Genomic DNA, 25,628 nt, shown 5'->3' on the forward strand with positions numbered 1-25,628 from the left:
CGTGCGCCAAGGGTGTAACGTAAAAGGCACGAACTGGGCCTTTTCTTAGCGGGTGATCGATCCTCAGCCAATCCTCGATCGTGCGTTGTTCATGCCAAGCAGGTCCTTGTTCAGGCTAATCCCGTTTGTAGTTTGGACACGGTTCAGTACGAGGACCTGATCTGCACCATTGGCGATTGAGACAGTCGTGGACCCCACCGGCTTGATAGAATGGTTGCATCGGATATAACGTGTCTCACATGTTATCATTGGGCGACGCTTTTGAACCATCAGGAAAAAACATTTGCCAGGATGCCGAATCAGAACTCTGCACTATGGGTAACTAGGAAGATATCATATCATTCGCGGCCCGGATGTGGGTTATTCGGATATCCCCGAAATCCAAAAGTAGCCTGTAGTCTGCAGTATCGCCATTCTTATCAAGTATCACAATATCGTACCTGCATCTATCTATATTAACTGATTAGTTGGATGGAGGAAATTATGTGTCAATCTTTGCGAGTCTCGCCATCCTTTTCTGTTTTTGGAACATTCCACAGGATGGAAGACGAGGATAATAAATCCATCCTGCGCTAATGACTAGTGCGTTGGCACGCGGTTCTAATATATCACGGAATCAAGCACCGTTTTGACTTCACGCCGCAGGGATCCTTTCTCGGCCTGACCGTTCGGCGTGGAGCACTCGCTCGGATGTAGGCCCATATTAGCCCTAGAATCACATTCGGATAGGAGAACCGCGCGTTGGTATCTCCGCTGGTGTTGTTGGATGCCCCAAGGCGAGCTGAAGACTCATCACAAACCCAGAAAATCAGCAGCCGTAAGGCATACTCGACCGAATTCTTTTTGCATTGAAGACGAGTCAACCTAGATAGGACTGGTCGCAAATTGATGAGGTTGTGTGGGGAAGGGGGAGCAAGGATAATGAAATGGTGAAGCGTGGTGCTGCGCGTCCATGGAAGACAATCATGGCGCACATGATCCCGCACATGTTTCGCTGCATTTCTTTCTCAGGCATGAGCCTCCATCCCTCTCTAATCCTATCCTACAAGCTTCTGTCACAGCTAAACTGATGGATACCTGTTTCCACTTTGACTCCTAGTGATTACAGGATGCCAAGCGCTCTTGGGGTAACGTTCCATTCCATGACACAGAAAAATTGAGTATAGCAAGCTAACCCCAGGTTTAGAATGCTAGGGCGTTTCAGCCCTGTTGCTACATGTGCTCATCATTATGCATCGTGTAGAATGTCCGTTTTCACCAAGACTTGACTAATGGTTTACATTTTGAGCAACTACATGCCATGGCGAATATATCTTCAAGACACTAGTCGGGATATCGTCGCATCAGAGATTGTACGCACCGTGTATCCATTGCGGAGAAACGACCATGGTTTCCCCTCAATTGACATCATTGTACAGCATCTCCTAGATAGGAGGTCATACACGCTTAGGACCAGTACTTCTGAGCCGTTGATCCGCCAGCCTGCTTTGAGATCAAATCTCAAAGCTGATTGAATGAGGATGCCGTAGGACGCCCTAGGTCGTCCCAGTTGATGATCCTCTCAGTGAAATAGGTAGTTCAAATCTATTAGGTCATCCCGGATGCCCTCCAACATGAGTCACATGTATAAAAGTGGCAAGGCAAAGGAGTCTTGGTAGTTGCTTTTGGCGCTCTTTTTACATAACAGTTTTGCCACGCTCCTGTGTGCAAGGGTCCTTATGCCGTTGGAACAAACGAGGCTTGCATCTGAAGCTCCCTTAGGCAGCACTGCTTAGACTTGCAGAAGATACCCAACTGTTGCGAACATCTAGCGAGTTACGTCGATTCCTCTACAGTTTCTTTTGGAAATCAATGTATTGCTAGCCTTACTCCTCCGGACATTGATCGATCTCATGTACTATGAGAAAGAGTAACAATGCACGCAGTAAGAAAATCCATCTTTGATATTTGACATTCTGGTTGAAAGCTTCTAGGGATGGATCAGCGCTCAAGAGATTCCTGGAAAAGGAGCTTTCAAGAAGCTATGTTTTATGGATGAGATTAAGTCAGGAATAATCTTGACTTCCTTCCGTGATTCCAATCAGACAGTATACATCAACTGAGTATGTGGCACACAATTCAGTCACTATACCGGCCTTGATATTGTGGTGCACGCATCGGTAGAAGCACTGCGAGGATATATCAACATTAAGTCGAGTCGTCAACCATTGTTCTCATCCATAGCTCCACACTTTACACACCTGAGCTCTTACACGGACACCCTGACATCAAGAACGAGGCCTGAATACACAACGATTTCGGTTGTTTGTTCTATTCCTCGCGAGTATTTTGCTTAGTGCTTGATACTTACCCCATGAGCTCGCTAATCGTGGCTGCATAGCAATAAAGGGAAGGAATACACTTTTAATCAACACCACAATGGTCTCGCGCGACAATATCCACAGTAGTGCTCGGGCTTGTTGTTATTTCTGAATCTTGCACTTATCATTAACGGTTACTGATGCAATCAATTAACGTTGAACAGGATACAAGGTTTGACTCCTGCTCGTCCTCGTACCCCGGTCCTACACTATTCGTCAATTGAACAAGCATTATCTTGAGAAAGCAACATAAACTTCTACCTACTTCGCACGAGGCCTTCTGACACATATTTCCCTATGACATCTTCGACGCTTAGAATACCTCATTGACCAGGGATCCCTACTTATAATGTCAGCAACCCAAGAATGTCACTACAAACGAACTCAATGGGCCCTGCCATGAACTATCCCATAGAATACAGGTGTTTAATTCATTTTCCCGATAGTTCAATAGCCATACCAAGTGGTCTAATATGCTGAGCCCTGGCTCAGACTCGGTTGCCAACTGAGATTCATACTCTACGCGGAGGCGTGTACCCATGTGTCTTAGGTTTCACATGTATGGTGTATGGCAGCTAAATGAAGTCCACTTAGACACCTAATATCATAGACATCACACGCCAATCCTGCAACTCCCTGAGTGGTTTCAAATACAGCCCTACTCAGGTGGCTGCGAGTGACCTGCTTGATAAGATGAAAGCCAATGTAATAAGTCTATACATAGGGGTTCTCAGGCTTACTTGCCGGGAAGGAAGTAGAGGCTCTGTGAATGTATGGAAAACACTTGAGCGTGAATATCAATGACTTTCTGTGGATCTCAAGTATATAAATAATCGTGGTAGCTTATGGAAAGTTATACCATTAGTTTTCGCGGGGACATGAGGTTTTCTTCCTCTCTCCCAGCTTTTCTTGCATGCAGAAATCCGAAATGAAAGGAGGACGATACGCCGGTGCTTTAAAGAGTAGAGATTACATGGCGATGTGAGTAGATACTTCTAAAGCATCAAGTGAGTCCTGGATGTTACTATAGCTAGGATTTAAAAATCCATCGGAATCTTTGCATTTATGTCGCTATGTGACACAATTTTACTTAAATGTTTAGTTGGTACCAGCAATATAAAATGCCAACTTATGAACAGTATGCTAAACAGCATAACGCAGACCAATGAATAGTGAGTAGTGTTTCGCATAATTCTGTCATGTTGAGCTGTGGCTTATTTTTATGAAACACACATCGAAATATATTTATATATTTAGGAATGCGAAATTCACATTGCTCGCTTCTCAGGCATCATCTCGCCACAGTAGACATAAGATCTAGTAAATTATAGCATTCTATCTTATCAATAAGCCCTCATAACAGGATCAAACAAGTTCGGCTCTGGAGAGACTCAACCAAATAATTCTATGTCCACATTGACAAATTCAACTAACCTACTAGGAGAGGACACGGTTACCCGGTGCTGAAACTACATGTCGAGTAGGCCCCATAAGCAACCTCGACAGGTCAAGTTTCGGCACTCAGTATTGTGCTCTTAGCCCAATCAGTAGATCCCTTGAGCTCCTTGTCAAGCTTATTGTTCTTTGCCAAGTGTCCTGGTACAGCATGACGACGGGTTACAGGCGTTCGAAGCTCTTCTATTATTGCCCAAGACACAGATTACAGGCAATTACTGGTCTGCTTCCTTACGCACGTAGAACAAGTAATACATATTTGGAATACTTTTTCGCCTTTCACTGTATCTCATGATAATACTGTGCATGAGTGATTTTCGACTATCAGATTGAGGAGCCAAGCGGCGTAGTATGTCTCTCCCCTTAGAGATAGCGATACGCGGTGAGCATTCTTTCTTTTCTTCTGATAGCTAATGTCTTATGATAACCGAAATAGAAGCAAGGGAGCATCCTTTGATGGGAGATAGGAGAAATTAAAAGGTCCGTAATCGTAATTGGAACAGAGGTAGGGGATAACGGACATTGAGACACGACACGGTAAAATATCAGACTAGGGCGACCCATTCATGAAACTACAACTGATAGAGAAATAGCTATTTCCTGCAAGTATGGCGACTTTAATGACACGGGTAGATAGGTCAATGGTAAAGTATTCCTAGCATAATACCTCAATTCGCCCCCAAAGAAACCCGGGGCAGGGAAGATAACCTTTTCAGGCCACCAACAAGGTGCTTCCACACTACGAAAAATCGTGATTGTAGAAAGCTAGAACCCACAATAGTGTTTTGTTCGATAACGGGGTGTCTCTACGTGTTCGACGATATATTGCTGGAGCTTAGATTGTATGCATCCTGTATGACAAGTCACTAATGCCGCTGCGCATGTTTCGCCGTTGGATATGGCCTGGAATGGCGAGGAGGACCATCTCACAGTCGGTCATGAGACAATATGATTCTAGCCCCAGGTGGATATCGGATGCATACGCGATGTGCAACCGACTGAAAGGATTCCGCGTCCGAATAATAATGCGCGACTTTCAATAGTATGGGTCGTGGTGAGATCCCACTTCAACAGCAACGCGATCCACATAGAAATGAAGTCGCCACCTCCTGCTCTGTATGCAGTGAGGCTATCGGCTCCAGGGTTAAGATAGGCAGCAACTCTCGAAGCGAGCTTCGCTGCATCTTTCATGTGAGCGCTCATTGTCGTACATACAGTAAAACCTGTACATAGCAACTCCGATATAGGAATATACCCGATATAAGCGATCTACCAGGCTGCCTCCTATCGTTTCCCATACAAAATTGAGAAAACCTCGATACAGGGAACTTTCAGTAAACTACTCAGCCTCCCATACAAAATTCCGTATAACGAGGTATCGTGGGTCTAACTAATCAATCAGAAAATGTACTGGGATAACGTAGACTCACGTGTAAATTTCTACTAACTTAGTCCTAGAACTCTACCCCTACTACCTGATTGATAATAACAAAAATATATATAATTGCAAGATTTCTTTTACTCTACCTTCCTCTTAGTCTTTATACTAAGGCAATCTACTCAGAATACTATGTAATACTATATTATTATACTCCATCTATATTTTAGATAGATTTATATAGTGATTTTGATATAAGCAATATCTCGATATAAGCAATTTAGGCAGTCAGCTCAAAGCCTTGCTTATATACAGGTTTTACTGTATGACCAAAAGGACACACGATCCGATCCCCTTACTGATGGAATTAGTAACGCTTATGGGGACTACCGATGTCTGGAACCGAACTTCGCGTGGATCTCATGGCTTTGTCGCGTAACATGTCGGCTACCCCAGAGTGCTCTGGGTGATGTACTATTTCGATCAGGGATTTGTAAAGAAGACACGTGGCTACCAAGATTATCAGATGGGGTTTGTTCGTAAGAGGAGTTTCATGATAGAACAAGAACCAAACGCAGTAGTAGGGGTAAGGGAGGAAGCAAAACCTGGACGATGTTGAACGAGAAAAATTTGAGTGTTTTCTGCCCCTGACCCAAAGTATGACATCGGAAGAGCGGAGGTTGTCAAATTTTTATTTTATTTTGCATTCTTGATCCCTGTCTTTTTAGTGTACTCCATTGTCACACAGTTGAAAAGTCTGATCTTTACACAGCCCTGTAATGATTGGTCATCGCAACGATTGCTTACACAGGCACAAAGAGGATTTTCTTTGTTCGACCACATGGCAGATCATCCTTGAACCTTATTACAATCAACCGGGCAGTTTCGCCATTCGGATCACTAGAGTCTCAATAGTGCTAAAAGAAAGGTTAGGGTATGCCGAACATACAATAGAACAAAGCATATCTTAAGAACATGGGGCGATGACCATTCCTGGATTAGGAAGGAAGCCGGACAATGGATGGGGTGACGCTTGTGCAAGGTAATCACCGGTCGATCATCCGCGTATGTATACGGAGTACGATGAACTCCTGTTCGTAAACGCTACCCAGATACTCGCAATGTCGCACCAAAGGCTACTACTACCCCACTGTTCTAGAAAGCATTGAGAAGCGAGGGCGGCATCCATGGGTATGAGTTGGAGAGCTAGGTTTGAGACTATGCAATAGAGTCTCAAACTATTGAAAGATAGTAATACAAATATTGGGGAAACTTCGGAAAATTTCAATCGATTACGGACTCGTGGGCTCGTGTGTGAGACAGTTGGTAGCCCGTATGATGTCAGTATGTCCCAGGAAAGTTTCGAAATCTCCGAAAATGGACAAAATTTCATCTTACCATGGTAGACGACACCTCGGATCCAAGATCTGAGACGAACGCCATTCCACATGGCGACCAAGTCCTCGGTACAAGGGGAACCGCTTAAAGAGAAACGGAGACGGAAAAAAATGAAAAGAAAAAGCGAGGCCCAGCCACCGATCCTGGTTATACCATGAAAATGTTCGGTGACAGTACAGAAAAAGATCGATATAGGCTGAGGGTCCACTGGTGCCGACCGCCAAAAGTTGAACCCAGAACCAGGGCAAGTCCCCGGGACTAGTAGAGTCAAAGTGTGAGAGTGACTGACTAGTGACACGCCAGACCGTGCAATGACAAATTCCAGCCGCAGCCGGCCACTTCCGTGACTTGGTGGCAGGTCGCATCGAAAGACTGCGCCACAATATGGAGAAGTCAGCCACAAACTTCTCAAGACGGTTTAGAGGTTTACGTACATCGACAACACTAATGGTTTCCTACCTGCCCCGTAACTCGTATTGGGAAGTAAAAATATAACTAGAATCCACCAAACAACGGGGCTAGAGCCTCTACCACAATTGTTAGTTTTGTTACCCATTGTGGGCGTCAGACGGTGACGGGGGGTTGCAATCTATGGTTGGGACTGCGAGATCGAGCATTGATCGCCGCCCTTGTTCCATCCCTGCACGATCTTTTGTCTGGCGATAGGGAGCGGCACGCTAAACCAAGAGGGGAGGGATATTTTCTTTTTTCTCTGTATGTAGGAAATGTACCAGTATCCTCGTACCACTGAGACGTTTCACTGCTCCTGGAAACTAAGAAATTTCACACATATCCTTTCTAACAAAGACAAGTGAGGCTAAACAGGGCAAATATCTAGGAAGGAGATTGATCCCCGAACTGCCTGTCTACATTATTGTGACTGCTTCCAAACCCAAGGCGTAGCGTTTGCGAGCTACGTGTCTGTCACTAGCTATGTAGTAGATTTTTGACAAATCATCCGTAATGAGCGAAAACCTACCTAACTTTACCTGTACCTAGCCACGAGGGCTGCTCCTTTCAGACCAGGGATATGACTGGCGGCAATGTTCGGCTGAAGCTTATTTGACGATGGATCAACCGAATGTTCAAAAAACAAACTATTGAGGATTCAATTTCCGTTTCTCTGGTTGAACCAAAGTATGCTTCCGGGGTTTCTACCGTCTCGAGCAAGTGGGCAATTCTCTTTTGAGATAACAGTCCGGAAATTATTGCCATCAGTTAAACCTTGCTTAATATCTTCCTAAATCCTTTGGGATCGGGGTTGGATTGACGGAGACATGCCGAGCCAGGCTGATCTTGCTAAGTTTTTGACTAACCCTAAATCCAACCCACCCAGATTAGTTATTATCTTTTTTCCAATCCAGTCTCGGCTTTGACATGGGGCTGACAGACGGGTTCCAGATCTGGGAGAGAAATGAAACAGGGGATGACAAACGAAAAATAACCATTACAAACAGACCGTTACTCCTGGACGAATGACTCAGGAAGTGTTACAGAGTCTGATATGTGACGCATGATTGGAGGGCGACGGCATGACTTGTATTCCTCAGGCATGAACATGCCAAACTGAGAGGATTAGCGCACATGCATGGAGTTGATCCTTGCCCGGGTAAGTCAGGCTTTTGACAAGTGACATCCACCGAACTCTTTACCAGTACCATGTACTGTAATCATGTCACAGCCTAACCGCAATCTCCCAACAAGAAGAACCAATGGCTCGGGTCTGCTTGATGGGCGGCTTACCGATCGTCCTTGTCAGTGGAGCATGTCATGGACCTGTGAGTGGTGAACCAAATTGAACCCGCGCGCTAAGGATCCTACTTTCATAATTTCATCTCCATCACAACTCCATTTTTCAGCTTTGCCATCGAGAAATCCTCGTGGGTCTAGTCTCATCGTTGGATGAACCGAGTTAGAACCATATCGGGGCACCATCTCGCGCATGTACTCCGTCCGTTACATCGATTCCTTTTTGTGGCTTTTGTAACCGGTTAACGTCTTGCTAGTGAGTTAACTTACTAAGATAGGAGTGACAAATGACCCATCCTTGGGTCCAGTCGGTCCCTGTCATCTCATGCAACTCCTGTGGTTGTCCTTTAAAATATGGATCTTAAAGTTCGGCTGATCCATCGATCAGGCAACCCGAAGTTTGGGGCTAGGAATCCCTCGTGGTGTGGCCTACCCACGAAGAAGGGCCAATCTCAACCGGACTTTCTGATTAAATGTTGTCATGTTCGCCCTCCGAAACCCTATGCGGCAGCCCCCAGCTCCCGAATGTTATCCGAGATTAATCAACACATTTTTTTTTTCTCACCATCTCTTGATGACGGCACGTCAACTTTTCCCCTCTTGCCCACACCCCTAGGCGATGACCTGAGATGTCATATGCACGGGGCAATGGATCTTGCATATTAATAGGTAGTCACACCAATCATATTCAGCCACTACTTTTTCTCATCCGCATGAGCCGGTGAGTTTAGGTACCTACTTATGGTTTCCAGGTTTTCAGTCACACCTCCTTGGAGGGGCACGCTTGCTGTACTGTACAGATTTTGCACCTGATCTCATGAATATTAGCAACCCAGGAATAATATACTCCAGTTACGGAAAGATGGAAGTTATTGCATAAAATCTCCGCCCCTTCTGAGCAAGGTACTACTCCTAAGTATTGAAAGGGGGATGCACTATACATAGAAATCAGAAAAGACACAAAGCCCATCCCGAATGAGAATCCTTCGACAAAGTAGCAAGAAAAAGAAAAAGAAAACAAAAATAAGAAAAAAAAAAAAGAAAAAGAAAAAAGAAAAAAGAGTCCCTGGTTTTAGGTTGAAAAAGATCTGACGTACAGTGACGGCAGCCAGATACCGACGTGGATCCAAGTTGGAACACCCTCGATTGCAGCCCATCGCGAAAAGGAAGAAGAAGTGGGGGTTTCACGAATAACACCTCGGCGATCAGATCCCTGGTCTGGCAAGTTGGTACATGTCTTGTCAACAAGCCAAGACTGAATGAGAATCTTGGGTTTAGCTCTCTCTGTCAACCAACTCACACAGCCTTGCCCCCCTGTCGGTTTAAACTCTGTTTACCTGTCAGTGACACTGGTACCCAGTGTGATATCCCAACGAGTATCCCGATCGAACATGCCCGTTATGAACTGCTTTGCAGCGGGAATCATGCGCCAGCGGCAGCCATTGCCGTCGGTGTTCACTTGCCCTACATAATTGCTACACAATGCGCCTAACGCACTCTCTCTAGTAAAAGCTGCATGTTTTTGTGATCTCCATTACTCGCCCTCCGCGTCCTTGACACAACTAGCGATGCCCAGCAGTGGATCCAATCCAGCGAGGGACAGCCGATCTCCTTTTTTTCTTCTACGCCTGCTGCGCCTTTTATTTTTTTATGTTTCTTTTTATATTTTTTCTTTCATATTTTGTTTCCCTCCCTGCTTTCACTCCGTATGTCTACTTTGGAGTAATACATTTTAATGGAGACCTTGTATAGTAAATTTTCTTTCTTATACATTTCCTTTCTCCATGATTTTTACTTTTGTTTTTGGAAGAAACAAATCCTCTGCACCCGCCCCACCAGCTTTCCTCCAGATTCTTCCTAGCCCTTGGGTTTATTTTAGACTTTGCAGCCATTCCTGCTCCGGACCGCTGCTCTGTGACAAAAGTTATTTGCTTCCTTACGCCTGCCGGCTGCACTGGGCTGATAATAGTAAGTAGTACCTAAGGGGCCGTCCTGGAATTACGAATGTATTTTCGTAGGTTTTACCATCAAGCCCTTCATGCTTGGTATGAGAGCCTAATATTCGCCTGGGTTTAGCGAACCCGCATACTGATGATGGAACATTTTTCCGTCAATTCCTATGTTTTTACCTGACTCAAGTGGCATGTTCACATATTTCTGCGTTCGTACAAAATCTTTTTTATTTTTATTCTTCTCCACCCTGATCATAAAGTTGGACGGTCATTTCAATACTGGGGTGGGTATAGCCTCAAAGCACTCACAGTTTTGCGCCACTGGTGTGACCAATACTGCATACAGTACTGCTAAGTTACACATACCCTGGCACAATGTCATTCAAAGAGACACTTAACCAAAGTTGGTATAGCAGCTTCAGAGTGGACGCGATGTTTCGAAAAACGAGAACTAAGCCATTAGCTCGTTTCTGGAAGTCCGCTAGTCATGAACTCCTTGGGACGGTGGGATTGGAGTTTCAGCCATGCTGTGTGGCTTAGCGCGGCCCTACTTCTAGCGATGCTGTCATCTCGTGTTTTACTTACTACGAAAAGTTCATAGGGCATCCTAACCATGACGGTAACAAAACACCGAACGAACTTGGTCAATACATAGGCCCTGGAGACATATCGTGACGCTACTGTTACAAGTTCAAGGTAGCAGCAATGCAGTAGCGATGAATTTCAAATTAGCAGTAGTTGAGGCATTCGACGTTAACCCATTCCAGGAAATAAGGAGGGAATAGGTGAAATCTCATACAGACATGTAGACATACATACGAAGATACATACATACATACATACAAGCGGAGTACATCTATACGGGATCCCCATGAAGCGACTCCGTACTAGACAGGCAGATGAACAGTTTACTGTTTTAGTTCCAAAGGAGACAGTTGACAACCTACTAGGTAGGTACAGTGTTTATTGCTCTGCACGGTTCTACTGCAACGCCACTTAGGTACACAGTGCACGATTGGATATGCTGGCGTATCTTTTCTGTCCTGGATTTCTTTTACTTTCCTTTCCCTTTTTTTCTCGGACCCAATAAGACCCCCTTGTTTACGGGGCAGATTGGCTCTGTTTTTCTGTTTCTATTTGGTATCTGCAGGTTGGTAAGTCGCTTCCAGATCCCTCAGACCCATCTGTCAAGACAACCTTAAGAATGGGCTGACCTGATAGGGCCCGATGCAAATTGAATTAAATTAACTAATAGATGAATTATTCAGTCTGGATAAATCGTAAAACTTTCTTTCGTCAATTAATTTTTCCTTTGGGACGGGCCCCTCTTTCTCGTTTCCCCTTCTCTCAGCCTGCGCATGCCTTTGGATACCGACGGAGGGAGTGACGGTCGACGGTAGTTTGTGGCTCGTCCCCACTCCCACCCACGATCGTCACTTTGCTTGGATCCCTGCTGTTGCCTCTTTCCATGGATAGCATAGTCGATATGGAACTGCTTACGGGGGAGCGTGATTGACTGGCGTACCACAGATTTCATTCTTTTTTTTTTCTATCATTTTATTTATTATTTTCTGCCATTTTCAAATTTAATTCTTAGTTATTTATCCTCTTTGTGTACAGCAAGTAGTCTTACCGGACACTCAGAGAAAGCATTGTGCCTCATTAAAAGCATGACTAAAAGAAGAAAAGAATTAAAAGCTTTTTGTTTCCTTTCTACTTCCTGTTATTTTTGTTTATTTGATTTGATTTTCTGACTTTTCCAACGAAATTTTTGTATCGGGTACATGATTCAGTCAGCAATACTCCGTATGGAGGGAAAGGGCGAGCCCAAGATTAAAAATACTAATGGGGGAGAAAAGTAAAAGTAAAGAACAAAAATGGGGAAGAAAAGGAAAAATGAAAATGAAAATCCGAGCATCAATTTTTTTATTTTCCTTTTTTATTATTTTTTAATTGATTTTTTTAGTATTTATTTTTTTCGAAAGGAAAGATCTGATCCACTTAACCCAGATCCAATTGTTGAGCTTGCCTCCCTCCCTACCTTGCATAACCTTGGTTCAGCTGTCTCCATCGTCATCGTGTGCGGCAATGTCAAGCTACTCTTATTTCAGCTCCTGGTAAGTATAATAGTTATTATATTACTTACTCGCCCATGCCTCCTCTATTCCCCTTCAAATTCTTTCGAGGATTCCTATCATCATAAGGTTACTTTTTCCGCTCGTCGTCTACATCCATCCTTCGTTCGTCTCTTTAATACCTTAAATCCCCTCCTTTACATTCTTCTATCACTCTGCCCGCAGTTTTCCTTCATTCCTCGGAAACTATATCGCCCATTCCGTAACCACCCACACTATCGCATCTCTGATCTTGACGGCGTTATTCGCTGAATCGTTCCCCATAATCTAATAGCCCAATAGTTCGGGTTATATATATATCATCATCAGAGCCGCAGGCCGGCTATACTGTTGTGCGATCATTCATATCTCCGAGCCTGGCCCTCTTTGTGATTACGCAGTAAAGTGAGGTTTTTGCCTGTCAGTTCGCATACCGCGCCCTTAGGACAGTTCCTTTCTATGTCCCAGCCCCGTGAGTTGGGCAAGGGTTCTGAGAAAATGGCCATCTCGTATGCGAGTGGGCTACCGGCCGATCATACTCAGGTCCTTCCCTCCTTCAGAGAGGTGAGTTCAACAACAACCATACCAGGATCAGATCCAACGCATGTCAAAATGTGGTGACTAACGTGCCACCATTAGCTACTTCCCCCTCACCTTCACGATGAAATTGACTCGACCTCCTATTATGCTGCTCGCCAAAATTCGCGCGAGCGTCCCGCATCAGCACACCGTGATATGACTTCCAACCCTAGACCATTATCTGGAGATTTCGGCCACTTTCAGCCCCAGCTGGCACGGAACACACCGCAATACCCTTCCCGTGGTCCCAGTCCTATCCTACCGCCTATCAGAGATCTTCAACAGGGCTTGAATGCGTCAACTGCCCCATTCCCGGATGCCAGAGGGCTTTCGAGACCGGACCCCTTCGGGCCTGCCACACAAGACTTTCGTGGGACACCTGCCGGCGCACCTGGCTTCTCTTCAGCCAATCGTCCTCGGCCAATGGGTGAGAGAGGTGGCGCAGATGCTTACAGTGGATCGGCTGTCATGCATACCCAGATGTCTTATCATTTCCCAATGGCCTACCATAGCGATTCCGAGCAGACATCCCCCCAGGGATTATCACATACCCAACCTTCAAACTTTGGCATTTTGGGCGACCCGATCGACTCCAAGAACAAACGTAGGCGGGGGAACCTTCCTAAACCGGTTACCGATATCTTGCGGGCCTGGTTTCACGAGCATCTGGACCACCCTTATCCTAGCGAGGAGGATAAGCAAATGTTTATGACCCGCACCGGCCTCACTATTAGCCAGGTAATTATATCTGGTACATACAGCTTGGACAATTGCCCGTACTAACAATATCGGTATAGATCAGCAATTGGTTTATCAACGCGAGACGGCGGCAGCTGCCTGCTCTCCGGAACCAGATGCGAACTGGTGGAAGTGATCTCGATTCCCAACGCCAATCTCCCTTTAGCGATGTGGACCATGCCTCTTCAGAATCTATGCCATCCCCCAGCCAGCTAGCCTCGGCGAGGTGAGCGATCAGGACTGCTACAATTGTTTTGCCTCTATCGACGTTGCCCTCAACGAGCCTTATTATATTTGGAAACCCTTGGCAGTAACAAAGAGGGCCGACTGTTTTATCTCTTATTGGAGCGCGATCGCAAGGCATATGCAGTACATCATGATTTATGGGACAGAGGTTGTCAAAGCCGAATAGACGTACGAGATCAGGTTGACGAATCTCCTTTTTCCGACTTAATATTTTTTATCGCTATCTCTATGACCCGAGTGACATCAACGAGATCATCTTGATACCCTCTACCGTTTCACTAATCAATTCCTACATTTTTGCATGAAAGCAGTCCGCAGTGGCATGAGCGTGCGCCATGACGCTTGGAAATGATTCAAACCACTCGAGTCACTGGACCTCTCTTTCCTAATTTTTGAGTTTCCATCATTTCTTACGTATGATTTGATTGCATTCAAGGTGTTTGGATCTTTTATCTTTGAGTTATTCTACTCTCTACATGGTATCTAGCTGGTTTCTTTTCCTTTTTTGTCTTTTTTCTGTGACGAGATTCTGCCCATGAGGGCGGAACATCAATGACATTCCATGTACAGTATCGCGTATGGTTATGGCGACATATTAGGGGCTAGACTGTTTTTCTTTTACTCTCTTTTGTTTATAATGGCTTTTGGATTTTGGCATATTGTTGATAGACAAAACAGGACATTGATTACCCAATATTTAATTGATAGATTGGAAATGACTGTTTCTTGAGTTAATTTGCCTGAGGAATCCTTTGCAAACATTGCCCCTTTTTCTTTTCCTCTCCTTTTTGGGGAGGGGGACTTGGCCCTCTCATAAGCATTACCACGGTTTGCTTGTCCTAAACCTTGTTATCTTTACATTTGGCCGATGCCTGGTTCCCAGGGAACGTCCGACGTCGATTACTGTTCTGGTAACAACTCCGGTTTTAGCAGCGCCGATCCTGTCAGGTTCAGCCAAAAAACTGGATGACCAGGGCAACAAAGTTATTTTCAATCAAGTCTCGATGGCGCGAGGAATGACCCATGGGAAAACCATTGCAACAGACCCGTGGACTTGGACACGAGGCTCGGGACCGAGCGGTGACAGAAACCGCGCTGTCACCACGTCATGAAAGACCCTAAATTTTGGTTCCGGCTGGACGGGAGAACTCGATTGGGAGCGCTTAATTGCCGGCCTCGTGGCCCGTCCAAGATCCTTTCCCTCACACTGGGGCTGCATCTGAGAGTCGGTCAAGTAGGACTAATACTATGTGGCTCCAACCGATCTCAGTGTGTGGCTTAGCCTGGCCATAGAGGGGGTGGCGCTGTCCATTCTTCATTCGATACGAGGCATGTCGATCGATCACGATGTCAACTTTGCCACCCCAACCTCTGGCTAATCTAAAACGCATGGCACGTCTACCTCCATTGGGCTTTACCGGTTCTGGCTCTCTTTATTCTTCTCGTGTTGCAATGTCAGTGCGGGATGCAGGCGAGACAGATGAGGAAGGACACCAATACTACAGTTTCGACCTATCAGGACTCCTGACAGTGACACAGAGGATCGATCGCTCATGCATGAAGCATGGGGTTGAAGTGGACGGGAAAGCCAGTCGGGATCTATCCGATCTATCACATGGCGGTGAATCGCGCTGTGGCTAAGCAGCTGTGGCGCCCAGATCCCGGACTTTCTTCGGAAGAAGATTCCCATTCATTCATTATGTTGGTTTGATGTCAAGAGATCGAAAGAATGCAACTCAGCGATGATAATGATTCAAATGGGTATAATCTGGGGCTGGGAGATGTCCACTTTGTGAAGAAGACCGAAAGTGTCTAAACGAAACAAGAATAATACTAATGGGGAAGGAAATTACACCACGAAAGGTCCAACGGTCATGCAGATGGAGAAAGGAATTACCAGGTAATCGCAGTTGCCCGCTTGATTGTTATTTACGCAAAAAAGAGTGGTATACTAACAAGGTAAGTCGAGTAGCGCAGTCCTCAATTCACCGACAGAAGCAATATTGACATTGACAGAAACCGGTATACCTACATATACAGGGCAGAAGGGAAACAAAGCAGAAAATAAGAAATAGGGCGTACTATTTGACAGAGAAATCCCCCTTCGGGCTTCACCAAAAACCAGGACACCATTCATCCGCACCCCACCACCGAGACGCCCGCAGCAGATCTCCCTGTCTTGACTTGAAAGAAGGATCGCCAAGCCGCGAGAATCAAGCAATTAGCGTTTCCCGACAAGTTCTTGGGGGGAAGCCGACCCTGTGACGGTGGGAAGGGGTGGATCAGAAAGAAATCGCCGAGCAATTCCGTCCTATCCCTGCCTTCACACCTATAATGAATGAGGTGGTAGCACTACCGGAAACAGCAGTGTCAGCTTGCAGCGCAGGGAACCGTCGGTGTACATTAGTTGGTACATGAATGGTTGGAAAGGAACTTTTTTCTGCAAGGCAGGTTTTGGGGCGTCGGTAAGGATCATGCAGGCCATGAGATCCACTCCTCACTAACCACCAGTTCGTGACTCGATTGGTACTTTGGTATAACTAGGGTGATTTCTTAATAAAGAGAGAGCACCAGCCACTCGAGGTGGTTAGTGGGATCCACTCCTTGGGTTTTATTTGTTTATCTTTCTTTATCATCTTGTCAATTCCAAATTCAATTCTGGTGTTTTCATTTCATCTTTCGTTTCTTTTTGGCATAGGTTCACCATGCATGCAGCTAATTATTCCTTCACCCTTGAGTCCAATATATCCTCATGTCGATCGACCCCAGAAACCGACCCGTCAACATACTATCTATAGGATCATCGTACCCCGTCAAAGCTTCTAGCACTAGTGTCTGTGTATAAAAATAATAGTTTCATGCTTACCGCTTAGAGAGATCTGCACATACCTCACATCGTCAACGGCGCTCAGACAATTATCTGAAATCAAATTCCTAGCCAATCGCATCGCATGGAAGTTAGACCCAGCATTGCAATCCTCAAAAGGCCACCTTTCGATACCCAACGCCCTGGAAATAATCCGCTCACGTTAAGTCCCAGATGGTAGATACCCAGGTAACTACCCAAGGAGGATCATACCTATTTCTTAAGCGATGGACTATTTCCGCCCTTGGATAGGATATTCGATAGTCAGAGTCCCTGCTGTCGCAGACTTTGAATGATATAAGCGAACAAGAATTCCAAATGACATTTTCTTTTCTTTTCTTTTCTTTTCATTTCCTTTTTATTTTATTTTTTTTTTTAGAAAAAAAAGAAAAGAAAAGAAAACCTACCCATCAAAAACAAAAGCCAAAAAAATAAATAAAAATAAGCCAATGTGTCACCCCCACAAAACAAGTAAACAACAACCACCCTCCCACCACCGAACTTCCCACCTATGATCTCCGTTTCAAAAATGATCCAACACACAAACTATTCCCCAAACAAGCCACCGACATTAGTGACCACCTGCAAACTGCACAATAACGCCGTTCAGGTTTCTACCCGATGCCTCCCGCATCCCGGTTTCCGGGATTTGGGCCAGGATTTATCATATGCAGGACGTGTACTTGTACGTGCAGGCGTCTCTAAGCGGCCGTGCGTTCGCAGCGAATAGTCCTGTTTCTTTTCCCTTTTCCTTTTCGGGTACTTGTACATACATACGTACATACATAACATAATTAAAAATACTAGTTACATACGATGTATTTAGCTTTGGTTTAGGTACGGTATTGTATGTACATATGTACGTATGTATCATGTAGTATACTTATTTTGTATAGTCAATTTTTGAGTTGTTTTTGGCATGGTGGGTGTCTGTGCTGAGGTGTGGGTGTCTGTGCGATGGTATCTGTGGCTAGTAGCTACTTTAGCTTCGAGCCTTCCGAGTTGGATAAGCGAGCTGTGGATATGGTTTAGGGATTGAGTCATGAGTCATGACTCGTGCGGGTTTGTTGTGGCGTTCTTTTGGTTGCCTTTCTTTTTGGTATCCTTCTTATGCTGAGTTGGTAAAGTGCTGGTAGACTGGGTTGGATATAGGGGGTCTGTGCGGGGGAGGTTTCTCTCTTTCTTCCTCTCTCGTCTACTCTCTTCGTTTCTTCATTATTGCTCTGCTTGGAGGCTGGGGAAGGGAGGGAGGGAGTATGTACCCAGATATATACGAATGGGACGTGGACATGTGGCTTAGATTCTATCCAGGTGTTGTCTGCGGGTTCGGGTATACGTTGGTTCGTTGGGCACTAAGGAAGCTATTGTATCCAGTGTGGGTTAATATGATATTGTGGGGTATTTTATGGTGTGCTGTACTAGTACATAGATGGAGAGGGGGTTTATGTGTAGTGTACTCCGTGGAGTGGAGTGGTTGCTTTGATTTTGTTGTTTTGGAGTTATTCCTCGGATATGGTGATTTGTAACCTATGTAAATGAGCTTTGGTATGTATTGGTTTTGTAGTGTTTGTCTGGTTGATGCGGGCTTATCTAGCGAGGGAGGATATAGTTTCACTTCTGTGTGTTTGGGAGTGGGATTTGGTTGGTGGATGTATATTTAGCTCGTCTAATAAGGTAGATTTATTGGTTTGAGCTTGGCTTGGTGTTGGGGTTAAATGAATGTCTGTGGAGTGTATTATTCCTGTGAAGGTGGACCAAACAGTGACTATATCATTCTATCTGATTATCTGTACTAACTGTACATGCTACTGGAGTTCAACCCAGGATGGATAGTGGTTTGATTGAAGGAATGGCACCGGTTTTAGTAGCCATTCTAGTAGTCATATGTGAGATTAAGAATTACGTACATGCATTATGATCGAGCCAGTCTAAGATGATAGAAGTGATATACTCACTTGTATGGACACACACTTCCAGCTACTATCTTCCAGTTGCTCTTGATTCTGTCGAAGTGATTAGCCCCATCGTTCGAATATGAATGCAAACTCATAGCTTCCTCATTACCAATGGTTGAATAGCCTCATCACTCATATCCAAATATGCCAAACAAGATCCTCCCAAATCCCAACCACACAATCAACGAAACCCAAGAGCAGGCTTCGAGTACACTCGCCCACGTAGCTTAAGATCAATCTCACGAAGATCATGACAGACCTTCTGCCGCAGCTGATATCGCACGTCGTCGAAAGTCGGCTCCCCGTTCTCATCATCCCAATGAAAGGTAGTACCGTACTTGGCAAGGTTTTTGAGCGCCCAAGCCCGAAATCCAGGGTCCCGGTGTCCATGTCCATGCGCATCCTGACGTAGACGCTCTTCATTGCTTTCCACTTGTCCACCTGCTTCCATAGAAATCCTGATCACGATCTCCGGTGTATGTCCATCACCTTGACCTGCCATATCGCTCTCTCTCACCTCTTCCTCCTCATCATCACCCTCATCATCACCCTCATCACTGACATGTCCCTCCTCATCAATAACCGTTTCCACCTCACTTGCATCCTCATCATCAGTATGACTCCCCTCACTATCCCGCTCCTGCTCACTCCCCTCCTCAGAATCATCCTCACTCAACCCCTCATCCTCACTATATTCATCCCCAGCACAACCCCGAAACCCACCCCCACAATTACTCCCCTCCCCAGTCTCATACGCCTCATCCACAACAGGATTGACCTTCTTAATCTTAAACCGGTCATCGCCACCAAGCTGGATAACCATGAGACACTCCTCCAAGAACTTGGCCATTTCGGCCCACCACCCCCGGTCCGGGATCCCGACGGGCATCAGCGCCCAGACGGTATATAGTGAGGCGTAGTAGACGTAATGCATTTTGGGCCGGGAAGTTCTTGGAAGTTGGAATTGGACTAGACTCGATGATTGTGCTGAATGGGTTGGGTTATATGCGATAGATTGTATGAATGGCTTTGTGGTGGGTGGTTTCTTTGTTGGTTGTTCGGTTGGTGGGTTGATAAAGGGTTTGTTTTGGCTTTTTCTTTGTTCATGGGGTTGTGGTTTGAGTTGTATTCCTTGGAGATGAGTCAGATAGTTCGATGTAGAGAAATAGAATGAATCATGGGTATGGAAAAATGATATCAAGATAGTAATATAGTTCTTATCACCTTCGATTCCGGGGCACGCATCTCTCAGAGATGTAACTCAACTCCGGGTATTGATATATAATTGTGCAAGGCCGTGATTGAGTACCATGGTAAATTGAATTGTGGTGATTGTTCTGTTCTGACTTTTCTTTGTGAGTCTCGGCGTGGGTGTGGTGAAGGACGGTTTTGTTGTCGCGGTTATGGGGGCCTTTGGGGTTTATTAGTAGAATGGCGTTTTTGGCTTTGGGGGGTGGTTTGTGAAGGAGACTCACGGTAGATTATTATTATTCTTCTTTTTTATATATTGTGTTTTTGGGAATGGGGATGGGAATTGGAGTTTATTGGGCTATATATTCTGATTTGATATTCTCGGTTTAAGGTCTGTGGTAAGAGGGATATACTTGGATTAGAAGTGCTAGTAGTGTATCCATTAAACCACTCAAAATACAGTATGAATATAGATATAGTCGAATTATGATTGAAAACACCACAATACAAACCCAGCCCGAGTATAAAACCAACCCTATGATGGCCCAACAAAAGCAACCACAGCAACTGCCGGTATATGATAGACTGTTCAAATAACTAACTACGGCTCTAATCCACTAAAAGAAATTCGGCATACAATGACCTTCCAGTCTAGTCTTATGTTGTCCAATTCCTCAAATAAAACAAGCCTGGCCCTTCTCTTCCGTCAGTTACGGCTTGTAAGCAAATAAGTAGAAGCATTACTATCACTTTCACTCGAGCAACTAACTATCTAGAGAACCTGATAAAAAAGAATAACATTGCCACGACAGAACTCGAACCTGCATACTCCCGGTGCGAAACCAGGCCGCGCTACCAATTCCGCCACGCAGCATTATTAGTTATAATCGAAGTATTAACAGTCAAGTGCTTTTTACCTTCCAATTGCCCAGCGTCTTGTTGGCTGCTTCTTTCTATCCCCAGAATTTTGACTGATATGACTTCCTATATATGAGGATGGGCTCAAGGTCGAAGTAGGTTAAGGGAAGGTGAATTGTTTGATTGTGGGTATAGATATATGTCGTTGGACTTGGGGGCCATATAGGACTATTGTCCTTCGGACTTTAGAGATCTGTTCTGGTTGGCTTGATGTTTTAGTAAGACCAGCTGTTTTGGATATTGTCTTCAATGAGGTATGTGTTGTGCTAGTGGGGGTGGAAGAGCTCTGGTTGGTAATTAGGGTTGGCATAGGTCCTATCTATCTATATTTATGGCCAAGGAATCCATGTAGAAAGACAGGTTAGTGCCGTTGGCTCTACAATAGTGCACTACTGAACGCTTCTTGATGATTGCACAAAGAAAGCCAGGGTCTACAGTAGTAGAGGTCCTTGTGCAATGAGTCCATGCGTAGGTATTTCTCTTATCGTGAATATATCGTGAATATTTAGATCTTTCCTTAAGGTCTTCATGTAGAATGCCTCGAGTTGTAGACTAAGTGATTATTAAGGACCTGTTTAACCCAACAATATATCATTAGGCATTGCTACCAAATAATCTATGAAGTAACAACCACAGTTTTGACTGTAAGAAAAAAAAAAAACCCGGCTCAACCGGGTAAAAACCAGAAAACCACCCGCTAATGACATGCAAACAAAGAAGCAGACAAATATACGAAACCCGATAAATCCAACAATAAATCCCAGGTGCATGCAAATGAACCTAATATACCAGACCCAAACAACGTATAAAACAGCCGAGTTCAACTCAGCTCAAGTGTACTCTAAAAAGATATATGTGCCATCACCAAGTTTCCTAGGTTCGTCGTTAGCCACAATTCGTTATTATAGAGTCGGAATCACTTACAGCAATGTACTGGCCAGCTTCCTTCTTGTTGTCCCAGAACAACTTGGCCTCCTCTTCGTTCAGGTTACCCTTGGCCATAGCCACGTCAACCAGAGCAGCCTCAACACCCTCGCCCATGCCCTTGCCGCTACCGCAGACAAAGACGCGTCCGTCCAGTGCGTTGATCACATACCAGACCAGGTCGGCCTGATGACGGACCTCTTCTTGGACGTATCTGCTCTCACCACGACGGCTCTGAACCACAGTTCGTACCTTTTCCTCATCGACGCCCCACTCGCCGCGGTAGAGTTCGTCCAGGAGGGAATCACGCACACCCTGCAGAACCCACACCTTGTTGGCACAGTTGGCTGACTGCAAACGGCGCTGGACAAAACCACGGAAGGGAGCAATACCCACACCAGCACCAATTAGGAGCATGGGGCCGTCCGAATGGAACCGCTTAGCCAATGGGTTAGCCATCAAGCCCCGGAACATGGGGACATGAAGGTTGAGAGTTGAAGGGTCGATGCCCTGACGCTCCGCCTCCATAACTTGCCGTGCCAGCCGCTCAAGGTACCCAGATCCTACACCGGTTCGCAACCCGCCCTTCCAGTCTTTGGATTCTGCCACACTAACGGCAACTTCAACGAGACGGCGGGATTGGCCACCCTTTTGGGCGGACGAGAGGAGGGGGTCTTGAGACAGAGAGTAGAAACGGGGCATTAAAGTGTTGAGAACGGAAAGAAGATGGTCCAAAGGCGGCTGGGAAGAGGGGAATGCGTGTAGAAGTTGAGATACTGAGACATGAGAGGCGGTACGGAGATCACAGAAGGCGCCTTGGCCCTGAGCTGAAGCGAGGAACATGAGAATCTTCTTCTCGTTAGGCTCGCTTGCGTATTCACCCAGAAGACGGAACAGTTCCTTCGACGGTGAGTAACTCTGAATATCTGAGCACCAGTTCAGGAGCTCCCTGCGTGTGGTGATCAATTCACGGGCTTGCTCGTCACCCCAGATAGTGGGCCACCGGCCCGTGCTTGTGCGCACTATGATCTTCTTATCACGGATCGATTTGGGAACTCCAAGGCAGTTGAAGATATCGTCGACTTCCTCCTCTTTATTCATGGGACACACGCCGATTGCGCCACCAACAACGAAGTCCACGTTGCCACTTTCCGCGGGATAGTCGGTCACGTCGATATCGAAATGGTAGGTCCGTTTCTCAGCACCCGACTTGGTGAGTTCTCGCGCGTGGTGCAGAGGAGCACGATATACATTGTACGGTGGGTGAGGCTGGACGAAGGGAGGGGGGTGATCCTTCGGTCCAAGTTGCATCTCCACAGCCGATGCAGGGATAGCTGCAAAAGACACCGTCTTTGCTGGAAGGTCAACAATATCGGTGAGTTCACTATCCATGGTAAGGAGATCGACGTTCAACTCGAGAGCGTCATAGGCCTTATTCTGAGGTGGAGTCACAACGACGCCGGAGACAGGGCCGTCACCTCTGATCAGGGGCTGGCTACGGCAGCATCCACCGCCACAGCACAACGGCTGGATCTTCTGCGTGCCTGGAGCGCCGACGTTCTGCAGAACTCGTTGCATATCGGCGGAGTTCTGGGAAATAAGCACAGTCGAGGCTCGGCGTCGATGGCCAGTACCGTTATCCTCTGACTTCTGGGCTACATCTTCAGCGTCCGACTGAGGCTCAGTAGGGACAGTCGACGGAGTGCCCGAGCTAGGAGTGCTATCGGTTTCAGCGGACGAGACATTGAAGCTCATATCCGTCACCGACAATGACCTCACACCGCGAGGTTCTTCTGGCACCGGGTTATCCGGGTGCGAGGTGGACGACACCGGAATGGCATGATGGTCACCATTGGGAGTATAAGAGGTTTTTGACACCGCCGTGGACCTCGGCGGTGGTGAAGGAACGGCATGCACTGTCAAGGAATCAAGGTCAGCTACCTAGTCCAGAACGCCAATTGGCTATAACAGCCAGAAGAGGGCCACATACCCATTGTGTCGGTACGTAATTGATACAAGAACGGGGCGATCACTCGAAAGAAAGGTACTGGCCAGATTAATCGAGAGCTAGGGACCAGAGACGTGGTGATTGCTTTTCCGGGGACGGGTATGAATTTATAAAAGGATTGTGCAGAAGAAAGAGGGACGACCAAGCCAAGCGATTGAGGAATGGTCTTAATTAGCAAAGTGGAAACGACAATGGCCGTTTGACACCGGTAGGAGCAGGAGAGCAAATCGGAAGGGTGGACGGGAGGAAGTGGGATGAGGTGGGAATTTGTTGACTCCTCTTAGGCCTGGGGCACAAATCGGCACCGGGATGATGGTTCCGTCGTTGGCGCTATGTCAGCTGAGAGGGTCGATCATTCAGGAAGTTCTTGTCTTTTTTTTTCTTCTTTTTTTTTATTCTGAGTAAAGAGGAACTCAATCAATGCGTAATGTGGACTCAAAATGGGGGAAGGAGAAAGAAATAATGTTGGGGAGGCGCTATCACCGACTTGCAGGACACGCAAATCAGATAAGGAGTGAAATAAGAATGATGTGAAGGGGAAACAGCCGGAAAAGAGAAAAAATGGGCACACAATCTCGCCACATTGATTTTCATTCGCGGTGAGTAAACGTCATTACACTTATCGTACGCGGTGGTAACTTTTCCTTTATCCACTTTTCGCCTTCCGGGCGACTGACCCGGCACTTCTCCGTCCTGCTTCCATTCGACTGTACTGGGCTCTCATGGCTTAATGGCAATCGATTATACCTGTCAGTCCCGCTGCTTACTATCTCTGTGGGATCATAGGAGGAGAACGATACAGTCGTCAAGGCCCTAGATGTCTGGGGAGTTGACAAGTGTTCAGCCAGATCTGCAGCTAAGCGGAACATTTTACTCTAGCGGGGAAATAGACACGCAGTCAGATGATCGGGAAAGAGCGGTATATCCAGCCGTGTTGGAAACTACAGTCAATCTCGATTGGTCTGAATCGATTGGATTTGGGTCTTTCTTTTCTCTATCTTTGTTCTCTTATCGCTGTCGATGTGCCATGAGCAAGTTGGAAGTTCCTTTGTGACCATACGACCGAAGGTACCGGTCTGTAACGGAAGTGTGGCCGAATAGATTACCGATCTAATCTGATCCGGTTGCAACCCATCCCTGTTCGGCGCCCTCGGTTAAGCCGTTGTTCAAATGCCCTCCACCCGAGGCTGGATGCGTGACACTCATGAATGTCAAAGGGGGTTTCATGCCTCTTCTGATCATAATCTCATGCTTATTATTGTTTGCTAATGAAATCACGGGTGTCATATTCCTCAGTCACAAACATTCCCCCATTCTTGGCCTCAGCCCGTGGATGCACGTGATCCACACAAAACAATGGTTCCGGATCAGATAACTTAGTGGATGGCGCCGTTCTTCTCCGAATCACCCCACGCCGGAAGCAGTCGAAGCACCCCCCTGAGTTCTCAGGAGAATGTGCCCTGAGTTGTGAATCTCCTCGGGGGGTATCCCCTGTGCCCGTGCTCAATCCTCTTTCTATGATTTGGAGTCCAGACTCCAGAGCCAGACTGCTCATCTCTGTATTCGCAATCACGTATTTCTCGAGATTGCCATGCCCCGTATCAATCAAAGTGGGGCGCTCGCCGATGTCGGCGACTGGATCATATCAATCAGATAGCGACTTAGTTTGGCCATGGAGCTATTTTCTAGATTTCCGGGGTTGCTGGTCGTTTCCGCTTATGGTATCGAGTACACAATAGACACACACTTTTCCTGCAGGGACTCACACTACAGGGCACGCATCGGCGCGTGGCTACC

At 46.0% G+C, this 25,628-nt stretch overlaps 4 protein-coding genes and 1 non-coding gene across 5 annotated transcripts; 2 read left to right on the plus strand and 3 right to left on the minus strand.

The window, feature by feature from the left end:
* Positions 1–9,731: 9,731 nt before the first annotated feature.
* F9C07_1986 (uncharacterized protein) lies at positions 9,732–10,399 on the plus strand (the record flags this gene model as incomplete). The annotated part of the gene is made up of 3 exons (XM_071508543.1): positions 9,732–9,787; positions 10,151–10,308; positions 10,359–10,399. 3 exons carry the CDS (start codon positions 9,732–9,734, stop codon positions 10,397–10,399), a joined length of 255 nt encoding a protein of 84 aa, XP_071364042.1.
* A 2,466-nt stretch (positions 10,400–12,865) lies between these two features.
* F9C07_2100668 (homeobox transcription factor) lies at positions 12,866–13,953 on the plus strand (the record flags this gene model as incomplete). Its single annotated transcript, XM_041284992.1, has 3 exons — positions 12,866–12,970; positions 13,046–13,723; positions 13,783–13,953. 3 exons carry the CDS (start codon positions 12,866–12,868, stop codon positions 13,951–13,953), a joined length of 954 nt encoding a protein of 317 aa, XP_041143570.1.
* A 4,124-nt stretch (positions 13,954–18,077) lies between these two features.
* On the minus strand, positions 18,078–20,102 carry F9C07_2218097 (uncharacterized protein; the record flags this gene model as incomplete). The annotated part of the gene is made up of 2 exons (XM_071509694.1): positions 18,078–19,921; positions 20,057–20,102. The coding sequence occupies 2 exons, from the start codon at positions 20,100–20,102 to the stop codon at positions 18,972–18,974; spliced, it is 996 nt and encodes a 331-aa protein (XP_071364043.1). The 3' UTR covers positions 18,078–18,971.
* Positions 20,103–20,781: 679 nt separating this feature from the next.
* F9C07_t15 lies at positions 20,782–20,855 on the minus strand. The gene has a single exon. It is a non-coding gene; the product is annotated as a tRNA-Arg (tRNA).
* A 567-nt stretch (positions 20,856–21,422) lies between these two features.
* F9C07_2132562 (NADP/FAD dependent oxidoreductase) lies at positions 21,423–24,339 on the minus strand. The gene is made up of 3 exons (XM_041284997.2): positions 23,814–24,339; positions 21,824–23,739; positions 21,423–21,772 (listed from the first exon to the last, which is right to left on the minus strand). Exons 1-3 carry the CDS (start codon positions 23,815–23,817, stop codon positions 21,761–21,763), a joined length of 1,932 nt encoding a protein of 643 aa, XP_041143572.1. The 5' UTR covers positions 23,818–24,339; the 3' UTR covers positions 21,423–21,760.
* Positions 24,340–25,628: the final 1,289 nt, after the last annotated feature.

This window comes from Aspergillus flavus, chromosome 2 (genome assembly GCF_009017415.1).
Source record: "Aspergillus flavus chromosome 2, complete sequence".
Taxonomy (NCBI): domain Eukaryota; kingdom Fungi; phylum Ascomycota; class Eurotiomycetes; order Eurotiales; family Aspergillaceae; genus Aspergillus; species Aspergillus flavus.